This window comes from Aythya ferina (genome assembly GCF_964211825.1).
Source record: "Aythya ferina genome assembly, chromosome: 2".
Lineage (NCBI taxonomy): Eukaryota > Metazoa > Chordata > Aves > Anseriformes > Anatidae > Aythya > Aythya ferina.
The window spans coordinates 96,197,031-96,224,765 of NC_140297.1; the positions used below are offsets into that span (position 1 = coordinate 96,197,031).

Sequence of the window (27,735 nt, forward strand, 5' to 3'; positions counted from 1 at the left end):
ATATGAAACAAAAACAATAATTTATCTTAAAGAAAAGTGTCTTGTGTTTCTGTTTCAGGCTTGCTCTTCCTCTCTCCCTCCATTTTTCCGTACTCGTTCTTTTTGACTCTTGTAATATCAGCAAACCCCCCATGCTGGACAGTAAACTGAGTATGAAAATAAGTGCTTCCTTGAGGGGTTGTTGCTCAGAGTTCAAGTAAAATAACTGAGGAGCTGTGTTATAATAACCCTTAGATTGGAAAATGTGAATCACAGTACTGGGTCCCTGTGTAGGGAGTGCCTGTGTCGAGCCTGCTTTCACTTAGGTACCATTTCCAGCCCTACCTGAGGGGATATGCTCTATTAATTTACCTGTTGAATGCTGAGGTCATTTGGTTTCTGAGGCCAAGTGCATGAATAAGCCCCTAGTGCTGTGGAGTATGTCAGGAACGTAAGCAGCAGCCGACAAAACTTAAATTTTAATACATATTCTTATAAAAACGGTCTGCATGATCATTCTCTTTAACACATTTTTTTTGTGCATCGTGTCAGCATGAAAAACTTTTCTTGCATTTGTGGCACATTCAAATGAGCATCCAGATTTGGCAAAGCTTGAAACGTCTTGCTGGATCTGATGCACATAGAAACAAAATCTATAATTGTATTATAACTATTATCTATTGGCAAATGGTTTTAGCATTTCATGTACAGTAAAATTTAAAATAAAGCTCCAATAGAAGGTTGTGCATTTGAAGCTGACTTGCTTTTCCTACCATAGAATGTGGATAAATTTAGAATTAAAGATGCCTCATCTCAAGCTATAAGTGGAGGTACTTTTTTAAGAAACTGTTTCTGATCAAAGGAAGATTATAGTGAAAACTCTGAAATTCCAAAACAGCACACTAGTTGCTAGATTATTTTTTTTATGTGCTGGACTGATAGACTATCTTAACACAGATTTTACAATAATTTCATTAAATAGAAGCAATGAAAATGGGAAATACTTTGTGCACTATTTCCCCTATTCCTCTCCTGTATGTAATACTCAGTAACTTTGTAATGTGTGACATTAATTTTTATATAAACTTTCATATCTTATACATTTTTAAAATGGGAAGATTTTATATCCACCTGACCATCATTTTCACTCGCTGTCAAATAAGTACAGTAACTGACTTCTGCTATAACTTTAGTAAAATGCATTTTGTTTGGACAAAGAGGTTACAACGGCCTGTGGCAGTCACATAAAAAAAAAAAAAAAAAAAAAAAAAAAAAGGCTCATCTTTCTCACTGAGAGAAGATAATCAGAAAGCTTCTCTTGCTTAGGTGTGATCTACATTATTTCAACCGTTATTTTCCATGAGAATACTTCCAGGAGTAAAATCTTGGCAGAGTGAGTAATGGTTTAGCTTCCTCTAGGAATCAATCTTACAGAGGTTCAGAGGCTCAGAAACCCCCCAACTCATATTCTTTGCTAATAAGACCAAAGCATGTTCTGAGTAAAAATAGTCATTATCTGGATTCATTTTGAGGGAAAAAAAAAAAAAAAGAGTAATGTTAATGCTGTCCTAGAACAGAAATTTGCATCAAAAAAAGCTTCAGATATTTTCTTTTCTACTGTTGTTCAAATACAAATTAGAATGGCTGAAAACATGAAAGTTTTCTCCTTTAAGTAGGGTTGTGATAATCTCTTGAGGTTTATATATAAAAAGTTTTGCAACGAGGAGCAACTCCACCACCAGATCTACTACTTGCTATGGGAGCACCACTGTACAGGGACCAAAATAAAGTTCTGTCTTCAAAATGTAACCCTGGCAAGAGTATGAACATTATGTCTTCATCTGTAGGACAGACTGTATCCACCCTGGAAGACAAATCAGAGAGCACTGGAAATTGTTCCTGGCTTCAAGCCACAGAAATTATTGTCAGGATTTAGTAAGTAAAATTCCTTCTTCTGAATAAATTGAGTCAAAAAAGTCACATCCTCATCAGCAAATGTCTCACCTCTTCTATTCCTGTATGGTCACTCTGCCACATTGCAGAGGAAAGATTTTGAAGGAAAAAAGGAAAAAGAGAAAGAAAAAGAGAAAAAGAAAAAGAAATAAAGCCCTTTATGTCTCCAGGGGTTACCAGTGCACATTATCTGATGGTTAATAATAGAAGAGAGAGAAATAACATTGAAAAATAGTGCTGCTTAAATTCTTCTATCTAGTTGAACAGTAACATAGCCCAACAGTACCACCTGGTACCCAGATCTTAACTGAAGCTTCCTAATCATTTCCTATGAGTTCCTGTCAATGGATAATTTTTTCTTCTTTTAGCAGGAGACACAGTAATATGGGCATCCAAGGAAGGTGACTTGGTCTAACAGTTTCAGAAAAACAATCTGATATAAGGAGTATCCTCTGTATACTGTTGTTCTAAGCCCTTAAATACAAGATAATTTATATGCTAATAAGATTTCCATTATTGCAATGATTCTTTCTTGTCCATTAATTATGTACACTTTGATTAGTCAGCATTAGTACTGTGCATAAAATAGCTTTACAAATATTTAATAGATGGGTTCATATTATTAGTGTTTTAAGGACGGTTTTGCTACAAATTAAGAGGCTCCTTTTCGAGCTTAGAATATGAAGATAAAATATGATCTAATTTGAGAAGCAATTGTTTGGTTAGCTGTTTTGCAATTATTAATTCCTTTTATGAGTGATGGAAAGGAAGAGAGTAGGATCTCCTTTTAAGTGCTGTATCCTCATTCTAGCTGGAATTCAACATTGTCAGATCACTGCAATATAGTGCAAAAACATCATAAATATTCATTTCATTGCCAGTGGCAAAGAAGGAAATACTTTTTTATTCTAATAACACTTTCACTTGAGACAGATGAAATAAAAGGCTTCTCGTTAGTTACTTTGGAAAACTTAATACACTCTAGGAATGCCTTACACTTGGTCAATTACCATGTATGATTGATGACAAGTATCAAAAAAATAAAAGTCACTGATTTTTAGGGGCAGCTTTGAATACTGGGTTTGCTGCCATTGTTCAGAGCAGTGCAGTTCGTCAAAATATTAAAAAGAAATTTAGTTCCATTTTATTCAGTGTGAGTGTGTTGACCAAGATAAGGAAAAGGTCAAGATACAGGAGATAGCTGGAGAAAATAATGGAATCTGTCATTTCTCTTCCTTCAAGCTGTCTAGATGTTATTTCTGTCTTTCTCCATGTAGTCCTCTCTGGGAAGCCAGGAGCATCATGCAGGAGTGCTGTAATTAGAAAGTTGTCAGTGTGAACTTCGACTCATTGTACTTATTTAGAAATTGTAGCGTTGGATGTTTTCTGGAAAGATCAAGAATGCTGCATCTTTAAATGAAATTTTCTTTGTTTCCACGGAGTTCTATTCAAAGTAAAATGCTTTTCAGACCTTGAAGGTCTGATCAAAGGTTGGACTAGAAGATCTAAGAGATCCAACCTGATTTTATGATTCTATCTTTAAAGCAAGGCTGAAGAAAGAAGCCAGATTGCTAAGACAGCAGGTATATATACTGACATCGATACAGAAGGATCTTGAGTATAATGCAACCTCCTCTTTCCTTGAGAAGAGAAAAATGGGCTTAGTAAGGGCAGTGCCACTGAACTTGCCTTCAAAGATCTTGCCCTAAATGATTCAGCTTAGCATCCTCAGCAGAAAAGAGCTTCAAGGACTTGCTTCAGTAGAGGTGAAGTGCTGCCAACACTGGGCCCAGCAGGTTTGTATTGGCATCAGTCAATTTGTTTGGCTGATTTGATTGCTGGGGCTCTTACAGTAATTCTGTCCAGCTTAGTGTGATTCAGGGGTATAGGGCAGGGGCACTGCTGTTAGGATATTAATTTGGGGGGACAGAAAACCTATCCTTGTATTCAAGTAAGTACAGACCTTTCTGAATAAAAGTTAGGGAAATGGATGGGCAATTTTACAACTGTATATTTTATTCTCCAAGAAGTGCAATTATGAGTCAATCAAATATATTTGTGCTTTTGAGTGAAATTCTCCATGAATCAGCCTTCTGATTCACGCAAATCAGATACACAAATACTTTTTTTCAGATATTTAAATATATTTTGAAATATTTTCAAAAACATATAGATAATTGTTTTTACATTTTCTAAAGAAAACTTTCAACATTCTCTTTCAAATGAAATATTCAAAAATCTGAAAATAGGTTTTAAGCCCTTATTCCATGTGTGAAAATTTTAGGTTTCTTTTGTTTTCCAGGTTTTTCTGTTTGTACTTCTTTTAAAATGTATTCATTTTCCATTTTTTTATGCCACTAAGTAAAAGCAAAGGGCATAGCCAATATCAAACAGTCTCTTAATTATTAAATAACAGTAGTGTGTTATATGCCAAATTGCCAGAGGTCAGCTTTCATCACTTGATGAACAGGTGACAAGACACAAACTTGCACTGCACAACTTAATTAGTAATGCCCACATGCGGACATCATTTACACTACATGTTAGTAGAACGTACCAAACCAAAGCCAGGACTTTAAGTACAGGTTGTCCGTTCTTTGGACTATACCCAATACATTTGTCAGCTTTACCTCATGAGCTGCTGACCTCTCTGACTGCATGGGAAATGGAGAAGAGGGAATCTGTCTGGGTTTAATGTAGTTGTTTGATGTACTGCCACAAGAAAAAAATGACTAATAAAGGCAGCTGGAATATAACTGTTTTTATAGAGGTGGTCCCAAGCTGGACTGAAAGGGCTAGAAACTTTCCTAGCAGAGTTTCCCCAAAATGCCAACATCAGCTCTTGAACTTACGTTACCAGCTATTTTACTTTATGTCTAGCAATGAAAGGAAGAGTCATTGGTGCAACTTGTTGATAACATGGAGTTGAAAGGCACTCTTAAGATAGAGGACAATTAAAATATCACCTAGGCAGAACTGAAGGACCTTGAGGATTACGGTAAGAGAGACTGGAGAGATTCAGGAGTGAAAAATGCAAGGGTATGCACTAAGGCAACTGGTTGCTTTAGACACACCAGAACCATTTAAACATAATGTAGTTGTCCAAGATTCAGGGAGCAGTAGTTTGGAGGGTGCTTCCCCAGTCTTACCATCAGTATGCTGACATTCAAACCCTGCTGCTGTTCTGGAACATAGTGTCCTATATGCAAGAGTGATATTTTGGACAGGGTAGGTAAAAGCCTACCTCCTATATAGTTTTTTTTTTTTTTTTTTTTTTTTTTTTTTTTTTTTTTTTTTCCAGTGGAAAGATAACTCAGCTGTTTTTAACTTAGCCTGTGATGGCTCAGAGAATACCTGGTATGCCAAGAGGAGAACTACTTGTTCTCTATGTAAATATCGGCTGACAAACATAGGGGAAAGAGCTGTTTATTTCAAATTGCACTGTAAGACTTAAAAAAAAAAAAAAAAAAGCATATGGAGGAAAACTTAAAATGACAAGGTTCATACACAGTCTCACACAGTCTCCTGATGGAAAAGATGGAAGCTAGAAATTCACCACGCGGAGTTTTGTAATTCCAAGGGCTTAGACGTGAAAACAGCCCCCTGCAAATGCATGGATGGGTAGTAACACTATTCTGGTAGAAATTTACTGATTCTCCTTCTGCCTGCGCTCCTCTTGGAGCTAGAACTGAGAGCAATGCTTTAAAATTCTGTGCATATCAGTTTGTGTCCAGAAGCTGTTTTAATTATGTCAGAGCTGAGAAAGGAGATTCACTAGACCAAGCTTGGCACCCTGGGAATCTGAGTGTACTTTCAGACTCAAACTGATCGTGTTTTCCTACGTAAATTTACCAGTTCACTTGCTTGGGTGTATCTGAATTAGTCTGCATGACACAGTGTAGATACCATCTTGGCTACAAGAACATTGGAGGGGAAAAACAAAAAAAAAAAAAAGAGATGTCCAGCACTTAGCTATTCCATGTGATTAATTGGACTTTACACAAGATCCTGAGTTAGAAAAAATGCGAAAAGTGGACTCACTTTACTAATAACTGGAATCTTTCCTCATTTCTGAAAATTATCTAGTTTTACTTAAGGGTTGACAATGAAATATAATATGTTGCCCTGTTTTTATCCCCATAATCATGTCTATAGGAATCATGAAGGATTTACAAATATATTTTATTTAAAAAGCACACTTTTTCTTTTAAATGAGTGTGCATTCTATATATGTTTCAATTTTTTAGTGTAACATTGATTTAAGATTAATTTTAAGCAGAGGATGTATTTGAATCAAAAAAGTATTTCTTATTAAAAAAAAAAAAAAAAAAGAAAAAGAAATCCATCACAGTAGAAAGATGTTTAAATATCAGTAAGCCTTCACAGGAATGTTCTGAAAATGTGGGAAGAGTGAACCCAAAGTAGTCCCATTACTCTAAGCATCACTTTATGGCATCTGAAGAGAGTTACGCCTTTGAGAGCTCTGATATATGCCAGCTGGAAAGCTCTTGCACTATGTAGGATCTAATGACGTGTGATACTGATCTCTCACAACTCAGAGGCTGAACTGAGCATCTTCCAAGGTCTCTGGATCTGACCGTTTTCTGAAGAACATGGAAAAAGATGTCTTTTCTCACTAAAACTGCTGCAGGGATATAAATTGAGAATCTTTAAAGTTTCAAAAATATTCCAATTATATCTCATTGATACTCTGCAGGCTGTTGGCACAGGTTAGAACACCCTGAAGGATTAAAATGGACAACAAAAAGGGCTTAATTTGATTTTATAAAAAAATCTGTTGGCCAGAACTCATTTCTGCCACTGGCAAGTCTGTTCAAATCTCCCTGCCCAGTGCCACTAATACTGTTCTCTGCAGCTTTTGGTCAGAATTTGATGCTCATGAAAGCATCACCTGAAGGGATGTAGCACTAAGGAAGTAGAAGACGATGAAACATCTACTTCATTATCATCAAACATAGCTGTCTTCAAGAGCACTTGCTGATACGGAAAGCAATATAAGCAAAATCTGAAATTTTAAAGAAAGGTGATTCTAAAGCCCTAAGATTAGAAATAGTTTTGTCTAGGCTCTTTAGCTTTATAGAAAAAGCCATCTTAATTGCCATAATAATTCTGACAGTTGTCAAGCAAAGCCAAAACTATATCTGGGTTAAAATAAACAGCTGTTAGAAACTTGCTGTAAGTTTAGATGAGGTATTATCTTTGTTCCATTATGAAATGGAAAATCAGCCTTTCAGTGACTGTCACTGTGAACTATATATTAGAAAGTTAATGACCTGGATAGTTCCTATGCTTTGAATTGCCTTAATTGATTTGCCATAGAAAGGTTTAAAATCCTTTAGTCACTAGAGACATTTCATGAATATTGAATAGAAATATTTGAGTTCCTGTTTGAGAGCTAGTGTTGGGTAAGGAGGGAAGCTCCGTGTTTGTGTTCTAGACATGGATGCACTAAAGCAACAGCCTTTTAGTTGTTTACAAATGACTTTCCCGATAGGTATCAGCTTCACATTTCTGCCTGCATGGGAATTTTCAGATGTAGAGTAGCCATGGAAGACTGAAAATGAGTCTCCTATCATAGTCTTTTCTATAGCCAGTAGTAAGAATCATCCAAGGCTAACGAGGCTAACAAGCTTGAAATGCTAATTTGTAAAACTGGCTGGTCTGCATGCCTTTTTTTTTTTTTTTTTTTTTTTTTCTTTTTCTTACTCATTAAGGCAATTTTGAATAAAAGAAGTTTGGTCACTTAAAACAATAATAGTCAAAAGATCTCTGTGGTGAGATCACATGCATGTGAATAATACCAGCATGCTCTGCTTTGGATGCAAAGACCTTGCTAATAGCATAGGCTGGCTTCTTACTGGAAAAAGTGTAGTAAACAAAGCAATGTACTGTATTCAGCAGATGTGACAGAGACTGGGCAGGAAGAAGTATGCAGAGGGTAGGTAGTGGCTCCTACCATCTTTTGGGTCATCATCAGAACAAATGAAATGCAGTCTGTACTGTTCTCTCCACTGGGATTAATGGAGTTTGAAGAGAATGAAAGAAATTACTTCTGAACATCATCTGAAATTGCACTGTTGAACAGATAATACTGCTGCTTAGTACGGTGTCCTTAAAAGGCTTTATGCCATCTCTTCTGATTCATTCTTACAAAAACAGTTTAAAACACACACACACACACACACACACACATTCGTGGTGGAATATAATATACTGTTATGCTGTTTCTACAGACATACAGAGCAAGAAACTGAAATCATCAGGGACTCAACCTCAAAAGAACAATTCTCAACATCACCTCTGCAGTTCAAATTTACTTTTTTTAATGCACACTGAAAAGGGTTTGAATTTCTAGTCCCAGTGCTACAGACTATTTCTTCCTCCTCTTCTCTTACCACCCTGAAAGACAGGTTGTTTACATCCAATGATTGTACACACATCTCAAAAAAATTGCATCAAGAGTGAAGGCATTATTTGGCTTGTGCTTCACAGATCAGGAAACTGGCTAAATGTTAGTAGTCAGTTATACCACCAGACATGGAAGTATTTGTTGCAAACAACTTCAGTGTATGTTAGTTTTTTCCCACAGTATTCAGAAGAACTTGAAAAAAAAAAAACATTTGCCAGGTATTTATTTTAATTTATTTCTTGTCATGCTTTTAAACCTAGGACAACTAATTGTGATCATATTTTGCCTTCTGCTAATCATAAACCTACCTGAATGTGCAAGCACATTCTAGTATGAGTGACAAAGCATTAAGGTACTAGATCTATTCTTTCTTCATCTGCACTGGCCAGCAAGTGCAACACTGTTTGATTGTCTGCATGATTTTCTGGTTAATATACTTTTTTTTTTTTTTTTTTTCTTTTTTTTTTTCCGTATCTCCACCTGCTTAAGAATTTCTACTGTCTTGTCAGGAACCCTTAGACTTGCCAATGTGTGTAAAACAGAGAGCTCAGATGTTTACTACTTCAGCTTGCTGTGCTAAACAAAAAAGCTATGATTGTGCTGTCTCACTTCAGCATAGCTGTGTAAAATTGTATGTATACATCTGAATGCTAATCTAGTGGAACAGCTTAATCTGGGTTTATCTGATGACAATGTGCTGGCCACAGTACACTTATGCAAGGACAGCTGATGACTGAGGACATCATCTTCTCCCCTGAGCTGAGAAGAAACTCCATCCAAAGAAATTCTGTCCATTCCTTGTCTGATTCCTGCACTTCCCTGGAAATGGAGCTGAATGTCTGTCCCAAATGTGGTAAAGTTCAGGTAGCAAAATATTAGGTAGAAATAGAGGCACCCTTGTACACAGCAAGAGCATCCTCTCAAACGATATGCTGTGTTTCAGTTATGGATAGCCTTCCTCAGGAAATGAATAAGAAAATTGAAAAAGGGGTATAAAGGCTGGAGTTAGGAAAAAAAAAAAAAAAACGTCTTCTATAAAGGAAAGGTTGAAGAGACTGGAACTCTTCGTTTTAGAAAGAGCTTAGTGGAAGCATGATAAAATCATGGTAAGGCTTACAGTACTTTATATTTGCACTTATGTATGGAATGATAGACATACAAAGTTGTTACAATTAATTGTTTTATCCTTAAGGAAACCTTAAGGTTTCAAACCTTAAAATTGAGACTTAAGGTGCTGGTCCTCGGTTACCATTTCTTCTGCCCTGGCTGTGGAAGCTGGGCTCTCTGTCATTCCTGTCATTATTTGGAGAGGTATTAGGGGATGTAAAGTGTAGTATTTATTGAGGAATCTTGTTTTTGGGAAGGACGTGTAATTCAAGATGGTTCATACTAAAGGAACGGTGTAATCTCTCTTACTGCGTTATGCCATTCTCTCATATTATCACAGATGAAAAATAAGTCTTACTGAATATATAGATGTGTGTATATATATGTATATAACTTCAGTTTCTATAGAATGTCATTTATTCTGTAGGCTTATAGGCTGTTGAGGGAGATGTATGCCAAAGCACAGAGCACAAATGGCCAGTGCTGCAGTTTACTTATACAAGCTGTTGTTAACAGAGATGTTCTCCTGTCAAATATATGGCACTAAGCCCATATTTAAAAATGAAAATTGCTGGATATTTTTTTCCAAAACAGTTTGGCTCTAGGGGAAAAAAAAAAAAAAAAAGAGAGAGAGAAAAAAAGTGACACTTTTTTATGTCTCTCTCCTACCTTTTTATTTCCAAATATTTCCAAATGGCTTCTGATGCAAACCTGTACAACTGCTTATCCTGTACATCACTCATGTTGAAGCAGTTTCTGTAACCTATTTAAAAGGTCATGAATGTTTCCTGAACTCTGAGATAAAGCTGTTTTCCCATATACTCTTCTGTCTACAAAGAGATCACAGAAGAAGCTACATAGGAACATATGAAATGTCCCATGAGGTCAGTAGAGCAGTCCACCCCCAGACCCCTGTTTCTAAACAAAACAAACATGCAATCCACACTCAATGAAAGTTTCATAATTTTGCTACCTGCTGTGCAAAGAAACAAAATGAAAAATGCTACTGTTTTTTCTGTTTTAGACCAATGTCCTAATAATTTTGATGAACATCTCCTGGTTGTAATATTACAGGATTTGATGATCACCAGTTCAGCATTTTCTTTTTCCATCACCATCATAATTACCTGTGGTTTTTTGTTTGTTTGTTTTATTAATTTATTTATTTTTAATTTATTTTCTGAGCACTGTACCTCTGTAGCAACATCTGTGCATTTCATCTGTCATTTTCTGTCATTTAATCTTTCTTTCCTACCTTCTTTCCCCAAAACCCATGTATTCATGTTTGGGAAACTTACTCATTTGCAAATATTTTTTTCAAGCATTATTCCTGTGGAGCAGGCAAATATTTAATACTGTGAAGTAAGTTTTTTTTGTTGTTGTTGTTGTTGTTTTTTATGCATGTTCTGTCATAGCTAGAACACAAGTACATATTTAGTTGAGAATAATGGTAATGCTTCATTTAGAAAATGTTAGTCAAGACCAGATTCTTCACACCTGTTCTTTAAGCTGCTCTGCTTCTGCTGCTCTCCAGACACCAGTGTTCAGTTATCCAGTTCTCTTAGAAAATGTCATATGAGAGAAAACAGGCAGGGAAAAAAAAAATAATCCTGCATTTCAAATTTAAATGTTCCATTTTGAAAATTTTGACAGAAACACCTTTTCTGAAAATAGTCTTGAGGCTTGAAAAACTGCAGTAACTAGATCTGCTTTAATCACATGTTCTTAAAATGTTTTATTCACAGATATAAAATTCTCAGGATTCAGGAGCATTGTTGGTTTTACAAACCATTATAATTTTCCTCACCTCCTGAATTTGTTCACCTCTCCCTGTTCCTGTAACGACTACCTCTTTGTCCTTAAGGGGGTGACAATATTATTGCTGCCTGTCTCATATCCTCTCTCCACCTATGCTCAAGGACCCCTTTGTCTCCAGCTAATTGAGTGACATAACTAGGTCGAAACCAGAAGAGTTCTGTGCAGGCTGCCCTCCACTGAAAATTTGCTATTTGTTTCAGAAGTGAGATTAGACTTGCACTGATGAAAACTTGTTGGGTTACTGTTGTCTTAAAGGTTATGTTTGGAGAGTGGAAGAGGTTGTGGTTCACAACGTGTAGCTCTTCATCATCTAGACGTTGTGGAGCCAAGATCCAGCTTGCTCTGTGTATGGCCAGGAAGGCATAGATATGAGTCCTGCATGAGTAAATCTATGTCAGTGTATATGATGTGTAGCAGGCTGTGCAGACTGCCTAACACCAAAAGGCTTCTGGGACTAACAAAGGGTGCCATGCTTCTTGCTCCTAGCTGCTCCTTTGTGCTGGTTTGGGGTCTGGCACTGTAAAAGTAATTCAGAAACAACATCCCCATACACACCAAACCAAACCAAAAATAGCTGAATACATCTTGCTGATTTAACAGGCTGCCGTAGCCCACTTAGGGGCCTGATGAGTGCTGAGCTGCTCGTAAGAAGGTGTAGGACTGTGCAGCTGGGAGCCACATGGCAGGCCCTTTGTGTGTTGGCAAGCTCTCAGGTTTGCTGTCCTCTTATGCTTCACCCTCCTTGTCTCCTTTGTTTACCGGACTGGACACTAAAGGATTAGAAGAACACCTTCATTTCAGCAGATATTATGAAGCTTAACGGGACAGCTTAATTACAGGTCTGCCAATACTTGATATTCTTTCACAGTAATACACTGTTATATAAATAGAAACTACAACTTCAGTGGCCTTAATGATCCCACTGGTTTTCAGGTATTTATGTAGCACTTTATTTAAATGGTTTACGTTATCTCACATATATAACTGAAGAACGCCCAAAGTGACTAAGTTAATTTATTTTTGGAAAAACTGCTGACAGTCATTTTTGGAACTGGTGTGACTATGTAGGCTATGGGCATTTCAGGGAAACCCGCCAGGGATAAGCACTGCTATATAGGGAGATGACCCGCCTGTAGGGCACGGTAGCCCAGATCAGTGGATCAGTGGTAGGTCAGTGGAGTGGAACTGAGGAGGAACCCTTGAAAAGTATTGGCAGATTGGAAAATGCATGGACTAACGCCAACTTTTTTTGTAGGCATGGTGTGGAAAATCAAATAGATGCTATTTCTCTGATTAATATACTTGAGACACTTTGCAGAAATAAAGTAAATGAAGTAATAGTTGAAGTGTAGACCTGTCCCTGACTGACAGAGCAGTTAGAAATGTTCTGAACTTGCCTTTTATAGAGTGATGAAGAAGTGAAAGACGTGAATGAAAAAATGTGTTGGCTGTATGAGGAATGAAAGAATTTTGATATTGGCATGAGCCTATGTCCAGAGCAGATTAATAAAACTGTCAGTGATAATGCAAATAAAATTCTAATAAATACTAGTGCTCCATAGCTAGAAAAGAACTTAATATGTTCATAATAGAGCAAAGATAACTACTTAATATCAACCAAGAAAATATTAAAATATTAAAATATATGAAACAGCTGCTTCCACTGTAGACAAATGACTAACAATGCTATAATGACAGGGAAAGTCCCATGTGTCTAAATTAAAACTAATGTTGGCAAATATTTTATGAGTATGAATGGATGATTGTTGTGAACTTCTTATTCTCACCACAAATAAAGGACCGATGACTTAAAATGACATAAATTGAAGAAAAGAAGATGAAGATTGTACATCCAGGGAGACTGTACATTTCCAAGAAGAAACTGTCTTTTTAGTAATAAGGTGAAATGCAGTTATGCTGTATAGCCAAGTGTCTGCAAGTAGGACAGAAAACAATGCTAGGCTTATAAAAATGGAGCACACAGAAGAAGGCAATGTGCAGAAGAAACAGAAGGGTCATGTTCTTGTATGTGGCAGTTGTGAGACTAACATTGAAATGTTCGGTCCAGTTCTGGTTTTCATCATTTAAATTGCACATTAAAAAAATGTGTCTTTTTAGGAAAAAAAAAAAAAAAAAAAAAAAAAGACAAACAATTATAAGAAAAGCAGCTGGATTTGGAGATATCACTAAATCAAAACAAAACAAAAAAAGCAAAACAAAACAAAACAAAAAAAAAAAACACAACATGAGCTTCTACAGCTTTTAGCAATAATGAAATATATTTCAAGAACTCTGTGCCAGACTGAGCTTCTCTTCCACCTTCTGTTCACATCTCTGTGTATCAGACTCCAAGCCACACACTTACTATTTAATTCCCACCAACTTTTCAACGATAATTGCCAATGCAAACTGCTTGTCCATAACGGAGAGTTAGGCAGATCTGTTGTAGAATTGGTATTTACCGTAGCATCACCTTTGTAACTGGTGAAGAAAATTACTTTAAAAGAAAGAAAAAATAGTCTGTAGGTTGTAGATTGAAGAAAATAAAATGGGTGCTATGATTTCTGTGTGATTTCTATTGTTATCCATTGTTATGATGTGTGTTTATTGAAGAAGAAAGCTCTTTCTGATTAACTACTTTATTGTATAATAAACTATGTGGTTTGACCTAAGTGAATATAGTTCACTTTTTAGTTGATTGAAATGTTTGTTAAGGGAAGAGACCATATTTTGCATCTCTTGAAGTAAAATAATTACATGACTGGGAAATATTGTTTGAATCCAATAATCATGTTCTGAAGTCAGTATTAACATTACTTCTATTACTTTTCTTTTGAAAAGTACTTCTCATCTGTATAATCACTGTTCCCTTTGCTAATCAGTATCTAACTATGACTATTGTCACCAAAACACAATGAGGATTTTGCCTGTTGTTATATCCACATGGATTTCATCAGATCTTGTCCTTACAGTGAGTCACACCATAAACTGCAGTCCTTGCACATGTGCTGGACACTATTTAAATAAAGAAAAATAATAATAATAATAATTTATGGATCTCAACTATAAAGAAAATAACTCTCTAGCTATATCTTATATTGATAACAAACAAATGACTTGATGTGGGCCATAGAAAACCATCAGATTTTAACTCACTTCTTATGCCATAAAACCATTGTTTCTATCCATAAACCCATTGTTTCTACAAAACAGATTTCTGAAAGACTGACTGGTTAATAGCCATAATGGAAATCTTAATAGCAATAATATCGGTTTATAAAATAGAATATTAAAAAATATTGTATTTTTTTTTAGCCTTTTTAACCCAAATGTAATAGTCTTGTGTTTTACAAAATAATGGCTGTAGTTTGTCAACAATACCTACGACAATGTCAGGACTCATCAAACTGTATTTAGACTTTTTTTTTTCCTTTTAATAACCCATTTTACTTTTTAACGTTATTCAGTAAGCTTTTTTGAAGGTAAAATATTGTGATTGAATAATTTTGTAGATAACGAGGACATTTTCACGAGGTAATCTATAACTCTTTCCTCATCATCATCCATATCTTTGTTTTTCTACTGGTTAAATGATTCTAAGCAATAAATCTTAGCAAAGAGTTGTTAAAAACAAATACTTCTGTAACTCTATATATAAATATAGATAATATTTTTCCTCATATGTATTTTATCTAATTTTTTTTTTACATTTATTCAGAACATTCAGATCTCATCTATGTTCAATTGATAGTTTCATAACATATCAATGAGTTTGTATATATTTATCTCTAGTCAGCAGATGCATATGGTCTGTCCTATTGCATGATGAAAACGTACGGTGATATTACAAGAGGCAATGATAATATTGCAAACCAATTGCACTGGGAATCCAGAAAAATTCATGAGTTGGTATATTATACTGTCAATAATAGATGGCAGTCGTAGATGACTGTCATCATTGATGATAGCAATGATTCTTGCTGTATGCTTATCTCCAGCATTCCAGTAAACTACAACTTGCAATACTATTATCTTGTAATGAAAGAATAAGAGGACACAGAGTTAAAGTAAAAGGCAAGAAATTTAAAAGCAAATCAAAAAGTAATTTATACACACTGAAAAATTTAACTAGAGAGTTCTTTGTCACAGGCCACAGAACTGAGAAACTCTCCAAACTAAGGGAGATCTAGATGAAAGTTCCTAAGGTGCACACGTAAATCTGCCTGCTAATTTTTTATGTTGTCTCCCTGAGCTCTGGTAGTAGCCACTGAATTAGATTTATTTCCAGCTGGACTTCAACAGAAACAGTTCCTGTGCTCTTCTGTAGCTGTCGAGAGAATCTGTGTTATTACCAGTGTTCATTTCTCTTGCTCTCTTTTTTTGTCACAAATTGGGCTTTTTGGTTTCTAATCCTTATCACATGGTAGCTTACACTTGTTGAAATGTGTCTTCTTGTATTTACCAAAGGGGAGTGGTATTCTGTAGCTTTGCAGGAAACATGGGGTGAGTGTTTTGTAGACCCAAGAGCACTACACACCCTTGGTATGGTTCCAGCTGATCTCAGTGAGTCTCTTTCTGCTTTTAAAATTCCAATCGACAGCATATTGGTACAATAGTATAATAATATATAAGATCACATTTTATAGCAAGTGTAAAAGTTAAGTTTTTTTCTTGCATTGTTCTGTAAATTGAATATGACTGTGTCTTGCATCCTTTGTGACCAGAAAGGTTACCCATAATGGGACTTATACACAAAGAAATGTATGTAGCCGTACATGCTTTTTTAGTTTCTCTTATTCTAATATCTGCTAAAACAAAGATTAATGGAGATGGATGATAATAATTATCGAAACTGGGGGTAGAGTAAAACAGCGACCTATATTGACAACATTCAGCATTCCACTGTAAGTTCAAAATATTAAAAATACTACTTAGCATAGATGAATGAAAACCTGTTCTTTCACACTCCATCATAAAATAGCTGAAGTAAAGAGAAAATTAAGAAGATATATTCTTAATTTAACTCAGAAAGATGGAATGAAAGATGGGAGTAATTTGCTAGGGATATGTGAGCAGATTCAGCCTCAGGGATAGGTGATGAGGTGACCTTAATTTGAAGTGTAACAACATGTAGCATAACAAAGGGTAGCACTGTCTTACAGAGATCACATTTGAAAACAACACTTGGAAATACATGCTGATATAGTACAAAAACACACCACAAAAGCTTCTGGTATCTATAATCATTGATACAGGTAGATTAAATAGCCATTTGGAGAACCATACAATGAATGAAATATAGAACCATTTCTGGAATGACTCTTAATAACTTTCATATCCTAGATAAAAACAGTCATCTGGGATTCAGCAAGTTGTTGGCTTTATTGTATTTCCATTTTCACTCTCGAACTGTGGGTGATGACACTGATCAACTTTCTAAGGCCATTTAAAGTATGTGGAAGAAATCTTTAAGGAGATGTTAACTGAGTTATTTCAGTCTTGGCTGAATCTACTATTTTCAGTGTTTAAACCTTACTTGGGTACTTTAATAGTAAATGGAAAATAACTGCAGTTCTAATGAAACTATATTATGAGAGATTTATAAAACTTTTAAAAGTTATTTATTTATTTTATTTAGGGTCAAGTTGTTTTCAGAAATGGAGAGAGGATGGGAACCATCAAGTTTACGCAGTTCCAAGGTAGGTTACAAACAATTTTATTTTCATTACATTATTTTACATTACATTTTCATTATTTTTATTTCATTACAATTATGTATGCAGTTTCAAACTTATGTATTGATGGTATTTGTTTCATGTTTTAATGAAACATATTTTTTAATAAAACATTTTTTTAATTAAATAAAAAAAACATTTTTTTAATAAAAAAATATGTGCAGTTACTTTTAAAAGAAAGTGCTTGGAAGATGCAGCAAGGTAAAGGTACTTAGAAAAAAAAATTACCTGTTTTATTACCTGTTTAAAGTACTGTGTTTTGTACACATAGTGGTCTGAGATATTTCCAAGTATTTTCCTTTCAGAAAATCCACATACACATAGAAACTGTAGATCTATAGCAGCAGACAACAGCTGTCGGAAAGACTGATCCACTTAGTACCTAGTCCTTAGTACAGTCATTTCTGGAAATTGAATCTGAAGAGGGTCTTGGAGAGGTTTTGTTGTTGTTGTTGTTGTTTGTTTGTTTTTTCTCTTAAGCTCTTTCAAGTTAGCATTTGTGCTCTCTGAAGGCTTGCTTTTGATGTTCAGCAACTGGTTGCCAAAAGTTCTTTCTGGAGCAGAGCTTCAGCATGTAAAGGATGCAAACTGCCAACCTCATCCCTTAGAGGCAACAGTCTCCTGCAGTGTGACTCACCAAGACTGCTCCATCCCCTCAGCCCAAGCTCATTCTGAAGGAAATGGTCTCAGCAGCAGAGACCACAGATGGAGCCCCACCTTGCAGACACTAGGATTTGTCAAGGGTTGTTTGCAGCCAGGACGAGCTGCTTGCTTGATAAAGTTTTCTGCTGAAATGGTAATTCACAGAAGACACGTCATAGTTGTTTCTACAGCTCATAGAACATAATTATTGTTTTTATTCCTAGTCTGAGACTGAGATAAAGCTGGAAATAATTACATATTTGTGGTCTTGTGAGAGCAGTAGTGAGAAATGGAGATGGCAAATCCTTCTCAGGCAGTGCACAAGAAAGAGGCTCACTCTTTCCGTTTAGGAGATCACTTTAAACATAATCTTGCTGACCAATTTCAAAGGCTCATCCTTTGAGCAGAAATTGTCTGCTGTATGGGCATTATTATTAATGAACAGCAATGTACTTGAGGGGATTTGTTACTCATTCTAATTTACAAAAGCAATCTTAAGGATTGTTCTTGTCTTCACATCTACAACTGATGCTATTAACTGATGTTCCCTGAAGCATTTCTACCCACTAAAATTTTGCAGACGCCATCTCATGATAATATAATTTAGAAATCACTGCTCAACACTGATGATAAATATTTATTGCTTCCTCTGCTTCTCTCCTTCCTCCCATTTTTTCATAATAGTAATATTTACAGCAACATGAAAGAATCATGAGTAAATATTACAAGAGGATTTTACAAAAGGTGTTTATTCCTCAGAAGTCTGAAGGAGGCCCTGTGCATTCTGCCAAAGGCAGCTGCACCCTGCTAGAGCATCCAAGTGAGGAGGAAGTTTGGCACATTCCCTCTGTGTATTAATGATGTGATAGGGGATCATGGGGAGGTGAGACATGCATCTTCTGAACTAATCTAGAGGAACAACTGAAGACCTGGATAGCTAATTTTAGACAGACTTCTATTGCCAGCCTTTGAAATCTGAGTTTCTTTATAATGTTTTCCAGTTTTGCAACAGATGCTATTTAGCACCAATGGCTTTACGATCAGTTGAAGTACTGTTGGGTCAATAAGAACAGAGGAGACAGCTGCCCATTTTATAATTCCTTGCCATTACATAATGGCTGTTTCAGAACTGCTTCAGGCCCATACTCAGGATTTTGATCATCAACCAAATGTTTCCCATCAACCTACAGGAAAAAAGCCTACTTGTTTTCATTGTAACCCACGCATCCTATGGAGAAATGCAGAAGAAGGGCTGGATTATCTCTCACACAAGCAATAGTCCATCAACACATCTGAATTCTGTTTTAAATTTTGTTGTCACTAAAATTTGGGAAATGAAAACAATGTAAAAAAATATGAGAAATTGGAATAAGGAATGATATTCACAATAAGAAACAAACAATAGGGAAAAAACACTTTTTTTTTTTTTTTAACTAGAAATGATATTCCAGCTATTAACAGATTATTATTTTTTTTAAATTTTCTTTTCCTCTTTCATTGTTACAGTTTTAATACATGGCTATTATACCTATGGCATAGTTGTAGAAAATACCTGTAGAAATTGTAATTTTTAAAAAAGAATCTATAAAACATTGGTAGGAAAGCTTTCCAAAACATTCACATTAACTTTTAATAAATCTTGGACTATTGGAGCAGATCCAAATAATGGAAAGAAGCTAATTAAATCCAGTATTTAAATTGGTAAATGGGCTTTTCCTTTGCAATTATAGCTGTTAGGTGCTATCAGGCTTGAGATAGATATATATCTAATTCATTAACATTTTTTTTATGAACTGTGATACAAATCATCATGATTTCTAGGAAAAGAAAAGACAACATCAAAGATGTCTTTTTTTAATTATTATTTTTTATGAGATTAGTGTTAACGGTGTATAACATATATTAAATGCATTAGTAGCTTATTATCCAAATGTAACTGGGAATCATCAGTATCAGTGTTCTGTACTTCCACAGTCATTTCTTCATCTGCAATGGTTTATAGTTTTATTAATGACTTGAATTAAAACACACAATTATCACCAATAAATCAATGCAGAAAAATAAAACAAGTAAGTAGGTAATCATATACGAGAAGTAGGATTTCTTGGCCAGAAACTCTATTCCTCATTTGCCAGAGCAGAAAAACAACTCAGTTTGTGATGGACTCAGGAGCTTCAATTTCTGTTTCCTGCAGTATTGGACAGACAGTGCCTGACAACTCTAACAAGAGCTTAAAAGGCAAAATGGTACAAAACTGAGAAGGACAGGCAGTGAGCAAGACATTTTTCCCAGGGTCAAAGGGCAGTGCTCAAACTGAAATGATTTGATGTTTCCCTGGAAAAAGAAAGCCTCCATGTTGCAAGCTGCTTGACAAACTGTTGAAAAGAGAAAGTTGTCCAGGTGTCCTTAACACAAAATCTTTGCTGGAAACCTTTGTGTTAATGAGATTATGTGCAAACATTTTGGCTTTGGAAAAGTAGACAATGACATCTGCCAGAGGCAAGGGAAAACAGCCATGAGGGTTCAGAGGGTAACTGCGGTACACTGTAATGAGATTTTGAATAGCTGCCTTAATTTTGGAGGTAGACGTAATTTTTCCAAAACTCATGCTAGTCATTTCCCTTTTTTCAGCTTCTGTTAGTTTTGCAAGTGTTCAAACAGATGGTGCCAGGGATAGTTGTGACCAAACTACTTACTGCTGTATAGATTGTGAATATCACTCAGGAATGATTTAGTATTCAGCAGAGAACACAAAGCACATGTAACAGCATTTTGTTCTCCTACCTTACTGACAAATAAAGATCAGTCTGCCAGTCTAGATCAAATATCCATGTAATTTTTGAAAGTTGGCATCTTTCTGAATGAAGCAATTTTTCCACTGATGCCATTAAAGGACTATTGTCGTTGTCAAACATGTAGTTGGAGTAGATGGGCCAAAATCTTTTGGCTTGTGGAAGCTGAAAGAGGATCCTGGCAATTGTAAGCTCGTAGAGGATCCTGGCAACTGTTATGTGCATATCAGGAGACAGGGAAGGAAGCTGCAAAACTGGGACTGAAGATTGCAGTGATACAGGAAGCTGCAAGGACAGATACATACCCATTCTTCAGAGTGCTTCACTGTGGTAGATCATTGCTGATTCATCTGACTGGAGCCTAAAAAGCACCTTGCTTTCAGACATTTTCCTATTGACTTTGGTCCTAAGACTTTGGTGCTAGAATAGATTGGAAAGGAAAAGTAAAGCTGAATAAAAAAGTAAAAGAGTAAAAATATACTAAAAAAGCAAAGCTGAATTGAAAACAGACAGCATTGAAATGTATATAAATCGTGGTTCTTGTAGGTAGGAGGAAACATTTGGGGTACTTCATATTGAGAAAACTTGAAGACAGAAGGATGGTTACCTGCTGTGTGCTTTGGGGAAGAAAAGGTCAAAGAATTCAAGAGTTTCAACTCAAAAGCCAGGCAGTAGTCTAAGAAGTAGGCTATGTTTTTAAGACCATTGGTTTTCTTAGAAAAGCCATTACTGATTTTCTACAGTAAAAGCCGTAGGTTATTCTTTATTCAACAGATACAAATAAACAAATGTCTATTTTGTATTTAAGAACAAGGTACATGAGATTCCAGGATTGCTTTCATGGAGTCTGTGTTCATCTACTCACTTCTGACTTGTCTGGTGTCCACAACCATTTCAATGAAGGAAACATTAGCAATTCTCCAGAATCACCTACAGATACAACACCTTGTTCTCCAGGGGTATCAATTCAATTCTGGAAAAGTTTTCTTCTATTATTTTAAATACAATTCAGCAGAGTCAAACTACTTTGGGTTCCTGCTCTCATAAGAATTCATATAAATAATGAGACTAACTGCCTTTCAATATTTTTTATATTTATGGTATACTGTCTAATATATATCCTGCAGAACCAGTTTGTGGATTTTCGTTCTATGAATAATGTTGAAAGAATATAATCCAACAGACACAAAATATTCCGTTAAAATTCTGAAAAATCAAGTTTGAGATGTATCATGTCAAATATACAGAGTCTGTGGTGGTAAATATCCAGAATCAGTGGGTTCAGATTTCTCTATCTCAGCAGCATATGTACAAAATGAGAATAAAATGCTTAACAATGGCTGTGTCACACTCCTTCCCTCCTCTCCCTCCCCCTTTCACCCTGAGATTAAGGATCACCTTTGAATAGTCAGATATGAATTTTGGGGAAAAGTAAATAAAGGAATACAGAATTTTGTTTGCTGATCAGAATGCGAATAGTGAAATTTAAAGACTCACTAGTTTCATGTAACAATAAGGACGTAAAACAATTTGAGTTTTGTTTATTCTGGGTAGTAAATACAGCTGGATCCTTATGGAAAAGATAACTCTATCCTTAAAGAATCATTTTGCATGCAAAAAAGGAATAAATTAAGGAAATGGGAAAATTTGCTTCTGACATCCTTACCGGAGTGCTTTACTTGCAATCAAAAAACTTCGTTTGGTGAACTAAATCTTAGGAGTACCTAAGAAATGGAGTATCAACTCCACTGTATCTGCATATCAGAAGCAGTGTAGTTAGATTGTGGCCATTCATGTCTTCCTGACTAATTTTTTATATTAGTGATCGGTACATCCTGTTGAAGACCAATAAACAGTTACAGAATGAGCAGTAGCAATTTTCTAACAAACCACATGCAAATGCATAGACGGTAACTTTTTTTCAGCTCCAAGGCCATTAGTTGTGACAACATGAAAACTTTTAATAGGTCCCTTCTAATTGAAATCCTTCTGAAAAAATAGTTTTCAACATACTGTCAAATGTTTCAATACCAGTTCATCCTGGTAGAACTGTGGTATACAAAGCCACACTGGTGCTCTCTTGTCTTAAATCTGGTCATTTAGCAGGATGATTCAAAAATTTTAGGCATTGTGCTTCAGTCACACTGCCTCTGTGCAATACCACTTCGCTCTTTTGCTGCCAGTGACACTTAAACAATTTAGGAGAGTACTGTCTATGTGTAGCTACAGGGTGTTCACAAAACTGAGTCTCATTTTCTTGAAAAGAATAGCCTCCTAAAATGGAGAGATATAGCAAGGAGAGTCCTGAAAGGATGTGCCTTAAATCTGGAGTCACTGAATGTTGTCTTCACTGGTTAGGAAGATGAACTACAATGTGTAGTTATCAAATGCACAGTGGCCCCTGGGACAGCCAGCAAGCTCCAGGGGAACTAGACAAGCATTCAAAAACTTATTAACAAATTGAAGAAATAATCATGGAAAAAAAAAAAAAAAAAAAAAGAAATCTGTTTATTTATTATAAAATCTGTTTATTTGACCAGGTCAAGTGCCTGGTGCTACATTGGGAATAATACGCTGGGTAAATAAAAAATGGGGAACACTCACCAGGCCATAGTTATATGTAAGAGGAGGCAGGGGTTACAGTGGGCCACAGGCTGAATATGAATAAGCAAAACAACATAGAAGAAAAATAAAAATTTTGTTTTTGGGATGTATAAATAATAGCATACTTCTACTGTAGCCAGTGCCAAAAGTCTACAGCTAACTACTGTGTCCAGGGATGACTCAAGAAAAATGTATAAAGATGACAGGATTAAAAACATACCTCATCAGAAAAAGCAAAATATCTAGGTTGCATAAAGAGGAGACATGATGGTCAAAACATATGACAGTTCTGCTAAAAATAGAAAAAATTGTCTTGTCGTCTCATCGTCTGGCTGAGAAGCAAGGGATTTAAATAGTATCAGTAGATATTTAAGCCACATATTAGGAAAGACTTTCTAATGAGAAGGATATTTAAACTCCGAAGGGATCATAATATTGCTACCATTGAAACCTTTGAAGAACAAGTTGAACAGACCTCTAAAGTGTCATAGGTGTTTTCATTGTACCTGGTGACAAACAGATGACTTTTTATACATCTTGACTCCCCTGCTAGAAATACTGTATATAATTTTGAGCTATTGCTCATCTGCAGTGTATGCTATGTGATTCTGACACACAATTTACAAATACCCATCTATTTACTAATACCTGTCTACTACTGATACCAGTTGTTGTATTTCTTTGAATAGTTTCTAGTAAAAGACAGGATAAACATGAAACTGTAGACTGTTTAGGTGATTTGTGAGGAGAAAACAGATTTGGTTCCTCTTCTAGCATCTGTATTATGTTTTGTTTTGTTTAGATCTACTGTATTATTTGAATATAAATTTCTCAAGTAATCTTTGGGGCCAGGGCTGGAGAAGAGGTGAGGATCCCTCATCCAACTGAGAATCATAACTGTAATAGTTAATATAGCACTAGGCCTTCTGTCCCTGTTTTCTGGTCCACCAGTCCTGAATTTTTTGCTGCAATATTTTTAGCAGGACAAAAAGTGAGAGTCAATGTACAGACAAATGGATAGCCCATAGACATGAATAGAAAGAGGTAAACATTTCAGTCCTCTCATGCAGAACATGAATTAAACATGGGATTTCCCAAGCATGATGACTCTTCTAACCATTTATTTAAATAGCTACTAGGGAAGGGAAGTGCTGTGTCTCCTCTTCTGCTGAAGCATTTAAAGAAGTGACTTTCAGTCAGTTCTTGAAAGATGTTTTTCCCCCAACATGCACATACTTAAAAAAAAAAAAAAAAAAAAAAAAAAAAAAGGACACTGATAATTAAGTAATCTATCATAAGAGACCATTTACTCTCTGAAAACCCTCAATAGAAAACGTAACTTTTCCCATGTCTGTACAATAAGGTGTGGAATTTGAAGTGTAGATATTTTGGTGGTTCAATTGCCTAATGCTGTAGTACTTGATTCTCTGTTTGGAGAATTAATTGTATGTCTGGTTCATGAAGCATTACAGTATTGGGTCAGATGACAAGCTCTGTCTAGGTCAGTATCCACTTGACAGTGCCCAGGAGGGAAGGATATTGTGTATGTCAGCTATGGGCATACGCACAAAAGCAGGCGTATATAGAATAATTGTTTCTCAGTTATAACCTCCCAGTTTCCAAAGGCCAGCATCTTCATCACTTTTTGAATTGGAGGCTGTCTTCGGACTATCTGGTTTAATGCTTCTTCATGGATTTATCCTCTACCAATTTGTCGTATCTTGCATTAATATGTTTATAAGTTTGGCCTTCAACACATCCAGTTGCAATGAGCTTCACAAAAATAATTATGCATGGAATGATTAAAGCTCTTCCATCTGTTTGTTTGTTTGTTTCAAACCATCTATCTCACGATTCATTGGGCATACCCTGTTCTTGTTGTGTGAGAAGTGGTGAATAATTGTGCATTATTCACTTTTTTCTATACCATTCATGTTTTACAGATCTTTCTCATCAATAACTCTTGTTTAGAAAGGAAAGCTTTTGCCATTCACTTATTTTTTCCTTATACATGTATAAAAGCTGTTCTATAATTCTAATAATCCCATACCTCTTCTGATACTCTTATACCGTTTTTGTGATTGCATAATGAAAGCCACATATAACATTAAAATATCCATTACTATACATCAAACCACAGAGTAACCTTTTCATTTTATTTTTAACTATTTTTCCAATATTCTGTCCTACCACATTCAACCTCTCCTTGCCTCTTTGGCCACCAGTGAGCACAGCTGTGATATTTTTAAAGACCCAGACATAGTAAGCCTAGGGTCTCATCCTGGGTGCTATTCACTTGTTGCTTATCAGTACCAACCACTTTGTACATATACCTGCCATTATTTTTCTCTTATATGTTGCTTTGTATCTTACTAGCACTGAACTTCATCTGTCATTTTGTTGTCAGCACTGCCACACCTTTGTAACATTCCTCTGTTGGATGACAACATAAAAGATACTGTTTCTAGCTGTTTTTTTATCTGTTCTATGATTTTTTGGATACATTTCCTGTTAATTTTCTCTTTTTCTTCCCTAAATACTATCAGAAATATTTTTTCCCCTGTTCTAGTTGTTCCTCTTGTAACCTGTTCTTTCGGAATAATTTATTTATTTATTTGTTTACTTATTTTAATTTTTATATGTAAACATGGAATATTATCTTGAGATTCAGGTATCCAAATTCTGCAGGAGAACTGTCAAACTGGAGAAAAGACAGATAAGAGCTACAGAAATTGTTTGGGGTCTTAGGGCAAAAAGAAAGATTAAAGGGATTAAGTGTGTGGAGTTGCCAGAGTCACCTTGTTTGAAACAAATCATATTCCATGGATATAAATTCCAGGGCCAGAGAGGATATACAGGAAGGATATGCCAATACTGCAGCCACTGGTTGTCACAGCAGCTTATTTTGTTTCATTTGAGCTCGCTTTTAAACTAGGAAGCTTGGGTGCTGCTGTCAGTGCAGCAACAACAATATGGCTATGAACTGGAAATACACCAACGAGCAAAACAAGCAACTTGGTAGCATTTGGGAATAGAGCTCTGTGAGACCACAGCTTTGCAGCCATCAGCATTTGTGTGAAGAAGTTTTAGAGTAGCTGAGTACTCTGTAACCCAAAGTTGTAGTAAGCAGCACAGAATAGTTAGAAAGAATTGGTTTAACTCTTTGCCCTCAGGCAAGAGAAGAAGGCCTGTGTGAGAAGCAGGAGAGACCTATTTATCTGTGTGTATGTGTGCCTGTACAAGGTTTTATGGAGCAGTTCATCCCCCGAGAGATGATTGGGACTGTGCAAGTAATTATTATTGTGACAAGTACGGGCATTATAGAAATAGCTGTAGTTTTCATAGGATTCCACATCAGTTCATCTGGTATACTCTGAGGTACAAACAGTTTCATAGGAACTGATGGGTCTCTGTCCCTGTTTTGTACAAAAGTGTCTCAGGCACTTTCTTAAATAACAGTGAAAAAGACTACATTTCAAAGCCATCAGCAAAGAAAAAAAAAAGGCTGGAAAACAACAGAAAATAATTTTACAATAATTTATCTCTACAAAAGTTTGACATATCCAGTTCCAAAAAGTTACCAGAAATTATCAAACTGTAAAGAAACAGCAGATGAGAAAGACCTGAAAGAATTGTCAAATGTCTCCTGCAGAGCTCTCCTATTTGTACTGTAACTTAAACTTTTTTTTTCTTTTCTTTTCTTTTCTTTTCTTTTCTTTTCTTTTCTTTTCTTTTCTTTTCTTTTCTTTTCTTTTCTTTTCTTTTCTTTTCTTTTCTTTTCTTTTCTTTTCTTTTCTTTTCTTTTCTTTTCTTTTCTTTTCTTTTCTTTTCTTTTCTTTTCTTTTCTTTTCTCTTTTCTTTTCTTTTCTCTTTCCTTTCCTTTCCTTTCCTTTCCTTTCCTTTCCTTTCCTTTCCTTTCCTTTCCTTTCCTTTCCTTTCCTTTCCTTTCCTTTCCTTTCCTTTCCTTTCCTTTCCTTTCCTTTCCTTTCCTTTCCTTTCCTTTTCTTTTCTTTTCTTCTTTTCTTTTTTCTTTTTTCTCTTCTCTTCTCTTCTCTTCTCTTCTCTTCTCTTCTCTTCTCTTCTCTTCTCTTCTCTTCTCTTCTCTTCTCTTCTCTTCTCTTCTCTTCTCTTCTCTTCTCTTCTCTTCTCTTCTCTTCTCTTCTCTTCTCTTCTCTTCTCTTCTTTTCTTTTCAATCAGTATTCAGACTCCTAACCTCTCTCCTGTTGGCATCTTGGAGAGGTTCACTTTTTCTGAAAGCAGTTGTAATAAAATTTCTTCAGGGGATAAAAAGAGACAGAAGATTTCTGAGAAATCCATCAGACTCTGGTATATAATGCGGGAAAATCCTTCATTTGATATAATTAATAGAGAATGTGGTCTGTTGCAATGACACCATCAATGACACCATACCTGTAGTTCAAATATTCCCCATGAATACTAACCCATGAGATAGAACAACTTTAATTATTAATGAATAGAAGAAAAGAAAAGAAAATTTATCTGGGTCACTAGAAGTGCATAGATTTATTATTTGACATTATAGCATCTGAACAAACAAAAGCAAAACATTATTTAATAATAAATCACCCCAGAATGTAAAGATTTGTGCAGTTGTAGGATAGACATACTGAGATAAGTTTATAACATCTGACAGGTTCTCTGACTTAATGGAAT

General features: G+C 35.6%; 1 protein-coding gene across 4 annotated transcripts in view; it reads left to right on the top strand.

The window, feature by feature from the left end:
* GABBR2 (gamma-aminobutyric acid type B receptor subunit 2) overlaps positions 1-27,735 on the top strand; it is a 500,245-nt gene that overhangs the window by 286,147 nt on the left and 186,363 nt on the right. For all 4 annotated transcript variants that reach the window (XM_084508376.1, XM_084508377.1, XM_084508378.1 and 1 more), the window contains one exon: positions 16,926-16,986. In XM_084508376.1, coding sequence (XP_084364502.1) covers positions 16,926-16,986 — 61 coding nt within the window. The remainder of the gene's footprint in view (positions 1-16,925; positions 16,987-27,735) is intronic.